This window comes from Hirundo rustica, chromosome 24 (assembly GCF_015227805.2).
Source record: "Hirundo rustica isolate bHirRus1 chromosome 24, bHirRus1.pri.v3, whole genome shotgun sequence".
Classification (NCBI taxonomy): domain Eukaryota; kingdom Metazoa; phylum Chordata; class Aves; order Passeriformes; family Hirundinidae; genus Hirundo; species Hirundo rustica.
In genome coordinates this window covers 3,106,833-3,112,337 of record NC_053473.1, presented here as the reverse complement: position 1 = coordinate 3,112,337, position 5,505 = coordinate 3,106,833, and the positions used below count along the sequence as shown (strand labels likewise).

The window sequence follows — 5,505 nt, the reverse complement described above, 5'->3', positions numbered from 1 at the left end:
TTTACTGCACTGCTGGTACTTGGAAACCTTTTGGACTGAAGTGTTGAGTTTTAGCATGGTGTGAATTTCCCTGCTGTGCTCTGGGGGATCCTGGGTGTGAGGGCAGGGAGGGGACAAGGCCATGCCTTGGTGGATGACTCTGCTGCCGTGGGGCTTCTTGTCTGTGTTTGTCCCAAGTGAATTCTATGCTACAAAAATAACTTGAGTTAGACCATGAGTACTGGACACAGAAACCACCACGCCCCCAAGCTTTTGTGTCCAGTGCAGGGCAGCACTAATTCAGCACTAACAGAGCAGAGTCCTGCTGCTGCCCTGGACCTGGGGCCCTCCTCCAGTAGGATTGGGTTATTCTTGTTTGCTATTTAAAAGTGATTTCTTTTTTCCTCTTCAGCTCCCATCTAGTTGGTGGAAGGATCACCACAGTAGAGCTTGTCCAGCTTCTCTTGTGTATCAGTGTCACTCCCTCAGAAGAGCTTGGGTTGACCAGAGCTGTTTGTCACGCACAACCCCCAATCACTGAAGTTCTAGGCCCTGATGAACTGAGGGAGGTGGTGCTGATCCCAACTGGCAGCTGATCCCCATTCCCACAGCAGCTGATTTGAGGAAAGATAAAGAACAGGGTTCTCTCAGCTCCATGAGCCTTCCTGTTCCCTTTTGCTGTCTGCTAGCTTGAGGAGAGTGGGAAGGAAAAAGCCTAAACAGGACCAGTCATGTGGTTTTCCTCTGGGAGAAAAAAACCCCAATCCCAAAATCCAAGATTTAGAACTCCAGAATATGCTGTTACAATATCCTGATCAGCAAAAAATTCTAAAATCAGTGAGAACTGAACTGGGGGCGCAAAATTAAACTACATCTATAAAATCAAATTACTCACCTGATGAAGTGTTGCAGTGTCTGGTCAGTGAAACACTTGTAAATTATTGTCCAACTGTGCTCCAGTCAGTGATGGGGCCACCACAGGTGGGAACAACATGCTGGGAGTTTGGGTAGGCCCATGATGAAATGTTTATTACTGGAAGGGAAGCGTGGTCAAATTTGTAACCCTGATTGTCACCCCCAGCTGCACTGCAGAGAGTGCCTGGAGAAGGATTTCTGGGTCATCCCACCACTTTTCTTTGTGGACTTAGCAGAGTTGGGCTCACAGTTAGACTTGACCTTGGAGGCCTTTTCCAACCTAAAGGTGTCCACGCTTCTGAAATTTCCTGTTTGATTTGGTCACTGAAGTTAACTCATCTCAGTGCAGCCCAGACATGCCCCAGCTATTCAGGACTCCTTAATTGGAGCTGATTGCGTGCTGTGCAGCAGCCGCTGAGCAAGGGTTTTGTTCATCAAATAACGCAGGAGTTAGATGTTTGTTTAAGGAGCAGGAGCTTTTGCTGTGCCATCTCTTGCTCACAGGTGTATTTATAGACCCAGCTGTGGATTATTTCCGGGCTGTGCTGCTGCTGCAGGCAGGGCTGATGTGCACAGATCCTGCCACAGTGCCCTGTCCCTGTTGGTGGTCACGAACAGCAGGTTCTGCTGGGCTGCTTGGAGGGCACAAGGGCCAATGCCGTGGTTGCACATAAAGCAGGCACAGTGAATTTTCCCTGCCCCCCTGACTGTGCTTTCCCTGTAGGAACACCTTTGCAGCTGACCTGTATGGAAGGAGCAGAGGCTCTGTGCAGGGTGGAGGGCAGCTGGGGTAGAACACTGGACAAGTAGCTAAGCTGGCTTGGTAAGGCTCGGCTTAGTCACTTCCTCTGGGGAGTGGGGAGGATGCAGCTCCGGTGTGGGAGCCCCACCTGAGCCTCCTCATGCTGGAGTGAGGTGCTGAGGAGCTCTCTCCTGGGCTGGGAACGCCGGATTTGTTTTGTCCAAGAAGAGCCAGGAAGGGGTGAGAGCTGCTGCTGCAGCCTGGGGCACAAACCGTTCTGGGGATGCTGCCGTCTCACAGCTGCTCCTGAAACCCTCGCAGCAGTCACTTGGAGAACCTCAGCTTGCTTTCAGCACCTCCCCACGCTGCTGGGAAGCCGGGCTTGGGAGAAAATCGCCATCGATGTGACCCCGTGGTGTCCTTTGTCACGAGCCTGGACCTGAAGGATGTCCCTGACATTTTGTCTGACACCGTGTCTGACGCGATGCTGTGGCTTGTCCCTCGGATTCCCCGGCTCGACGAGTCCTTACTCATCCCCTTGTTTGGAGGAGGGATTTCAGGCGCCCCTGCCCGAGCCCCGTGAGGATATTTCTCGGCTGATGGAGCAGCAGAGCGGGAGCTGTGCATGACAGGAGGGGCTGCCAGAGGCGTGCCCGAGCGGGGCTGGCTGCTCCCCTCCTGCAGCAGCGCCCAGAGGCACCTGTACAACACCGAGGCGTGTCAGGAAACCTGATGCCTCACCTCTGTCAATGTGGAGGCGGAGGGAGGAGGGCCCAAAGACATGTCCCTTCACGCTCGCACCAGCTGAAAACAGAGAAGGAAACTCGCTAGAGCCTTTTTTTACCGGCGCAGGAAGCCTCTTGTCCCGCTCTCACCCCAGAAGCCCTCCCGTACTCCACTACTCTGGGGGGGTGGCTGTCCCGCACCCGCCGGGCGATGAACATCGCAAGGAGAAGAGGCTTTTACAGACAGGAGGTGAACAACACGCTCTGGGAGCTGCCCAGGAGATACACATCCCTCCACCCGCTGGGCTCCGGGGCCTACGGCTCCGTGTGGTGAGTGGGGTCCTGGCCGCGCCGCCCGCGGGCTGGGGGCGGCTGAAGTTCCGTGCCGGGGGGGAAACGAGGAGGTGCTTGGCAGCACCCCTGCATTATGGAAGGCCATTTGCATGTGCGATGGGGACGGGTTGTCTCCAGGCCGGAGATTCGCTCGCTTGAAGAAAATGTTTCCCGCTTTGGTCAGCCCGGGTGGGCAGGGAGGGGTGCCAGGGTCACCTCGGCACTGGGGTCAGGCAGATTTTGAGCTGCTTTGGACTCGAGCTTGCGTTAAGGTTCCTGTCTGGCAGCACAGGCAGGAGGCGGGGGAGTACCTGGGTGTCTGGAAGAGATTTGTCGGTGATTACAGAGGTGAGAGCTGGAACAGGCTGTCCTTGCTGCTCAGTCCCAGGCTGGGCTGCCTGGGGGAAGCAGTTGGACAAATACAACCCTGTTACGGTTTCCAATTTGAAATCATAAAGTGGATAGAATTACTGTAAACCAGGATCAATGACAGACTGGGTCTTCCTTCATGGCTGATGATAAGCCCCGGCCAACAAGAGAGCAGCAGGAGCTGCTGTTAATTATTCAGCCGGGCAAAGGTGCCTGGAGCAAGAGCAAGCACAAGTCAGACATTGCTGGGTTTACAAACCAGAGATGGGAAACTCTGAAAGGTTAAATATGAAACAGTCCATTGATAGTATCTGAAGAGAGCCCTTATTTCATAACATGCTGAGCTAAAAATAATAATGAAAAAAAAAAAAAGGTGTGTCCGTTTTTTTCATAGGTGTTGGGCAAAGTCTGGCCTGCCACTGGCACTAATCCTGAAATTCTGGTGCCCGGGTTTTGTCCTTTTCCCCCAGCTTCCAGTTTACGGAGAGGCGCCCATTTGGCTGCCCAGACGTGTTTATGCTTCTTAGATTCTTAAGTAAGTCCTGCAAAAGCAGGCAAGATTAGTCTTGACTTTTAATTTATATTTGTACAGTGTTCTCTGATTTTTATCACAGAGAAAATCAGGAAGAAAAATAAAGACAGGACAAAAAGGAAAAAAAAAAAAAAAGATAAGAGAGAAATCCTTTCAAAGTTTCCTTGCTCGCCTAAAAGAAAAAAAAAATCCAGAGAAATCTTTACTGGTCCCTGTAAACTTTCAGCTGCTCTGGAGCTCTCAAGGAGGGAGGTTGAAGCAGCCCAGAGGTGTGTGGTGGTTTTGAATGGACAGAGCTGAGCAGATTCCTGTACAAAGCTGAGGCAGAAAATGTGGCGTTAGGATTTGCTGTCCTCTGCTGGGAATTGCTGGGAAAATTTCCTGCGTTATGCAGCAGCGGCTTTTACACCTTCTTGAGCAACAGAGAAAGTATCTTAGGAGAAACAGCAAAGCCTTTTTTCTCCCCTTATTAATTTGCTAGATTCTGTAGTGATTTGGCTTCCAGCTGAGTGTAATTGTGAAAGAAGACTCTTCTGACCCCTCCAACGCTGGTCTTGCTGACCTCTGCCAGCCAAGGCAGGGACACAGCTCTGCCTGCCCGAGGTCACCCCAAACTGCATCTGCCCCCTCAATCTGTGCTGGGAGAGCTCTGGGGGCTGTGCAGTGCAGGCTGAAGCTCCACCAGCAGCTCTCCTGTTGGGTGCTGGGGTTAGATGCTCTGTACGTCGGCAGCTGGGAGGACACTCCCAGATCAAGGAATCTGCCTTGGATTCTGCAGTTTGACTCCACGGTCAGAGTCCCTTCCTCTTATTTTCCTGGCTCCTCCAAGAATCGTACGCAGCGCTGTCCCCTCTGCTGACGTCTGCTGAAGTCCTGAAACAGAGACAAAACCTCACTAAGAGTCCTCCTAGCATCTTCAGTGCTCCAGCTGCCTTGTGTAGCTGTTCTGCATTTCCTTTGCTTCTCCTGACTCAATGTTTGTCAGTGCAAGGCTGGAGGATGCAGCTGGAAGCCATGGGATTGAACATGATGATTTACAGCTCCTCTGTTCCCATGGGAGATGGGATAGGGATTTCTGAAGCAGTGGGGACTGCTCTGGGAATCCACAGTGGGATTTAGCAGAGAAAACTCTTTTTTTTTCATCTGTTTGCCTCTTGGGAGGGGTCAAGGAGGGGCTGAGATGCCCCTGGAGAGCAGCACTGAGACCCCTGAATTACAGCTGTCTGTCTGTCTGAGGACCTCCCTTCCCTCCTTTGCAATCTGAGCAAGGAGCCGCCAGAGGAAGAGGAACTGTCACAGCCAATGTGACCAGCAGGAATAACACAATGCAGCAATGGCTGCTGTACCAGGTTTACATCAGCTTTAGAGAAGTGTTTCATTTTCATTCAGACCTGCTCTTTCACAGAAGCAAATGTGTAATCAAGGATTCTGAACACAGCAGGATTAATTGCAGCAGCATTTTCAACATGAGACATCCACTGTCTTTGCTGCAGAATACAGTGAAGGCAGCTGGCCTGCCCTAAAATACAACCTCCAAGCAGATGGCAAAGCAGAAATTTCCATATCTTTATTCCCTTATCTCCATGCATTAGGGAAGGAGAAGACAGAATTAGAACTAATTCTGACCTTTAACTATTTGTGTTTCCCTTTTCTCATAGCTCTCTTATCTCCAGCTTGTCTCTGTAGGTTAAAGGGAATAAAGATGAGCCACTCATGCTTTTCTTGGTGTCCCACCTCATCCCTCAAAGAGCACGGGCTGTGGTCTGCTGCCCAAAGCCACACAGGGTAACATCTCTGTGTGCAGAGCTCCTCAAAAGGCCTTTCATTGGTGTCCCGTGAGCACAGGAATTAACTCTTCTCTCAGAGATGACCTGTGGGGTTGCAGAATCTGTTAAAACATGCTGCTGACA

At 51.3% G+C, this 5,505-nt stretch overlaps 1 protein-coding gene and 1 long non-coding RNA gene across 3 annotated transcripts in view; one reads left to right on the top strand and one right to left on the bottom strand.

The window, feature by feature from the left end:
- Nucleotides 1–2,094: 2,094 nt before the first annotated feature.
- MAPK13 (mitogen-activated protein kinase 13) overlaps nucleotides 2,095–5,505 on the top strand; it is a 10,870-nt gene continuing 7,459 nt past the window's right edge. For both annotated transcript variants that reach the window (XM_040085378.2, XM_058423440.1), the window contains exon 1: nucleotides 2,095–2,691. In XM_040085378.2, coding sequence (XP_039941312.1) covers nucleotides 2,573–2,691 — 119 coding nt within the window. In that variant the 5' untranslated portion in view covers nucleotides 2,095–2,572. The remainder of the gene's footprint in view (nucleotides 2,692–5,505) is intronic.
- The window catches only part of LOC120762704 (uncharacterized), a 16,874-nt gene continuing 15,132 nt past the window's right edge, over nucleotides 3,764–5,505 (bottom strand). Inside the window, exon 3 of the long non-coding RNA XR_005703962.2 lies at nucleotides 3,764–4,468. This is a non-coding gene — a long non-coding RNA (uncharacterized LOC120762704). The remainder of the gene's footprint in view (nucleotides 4,469–5,505) is intronic.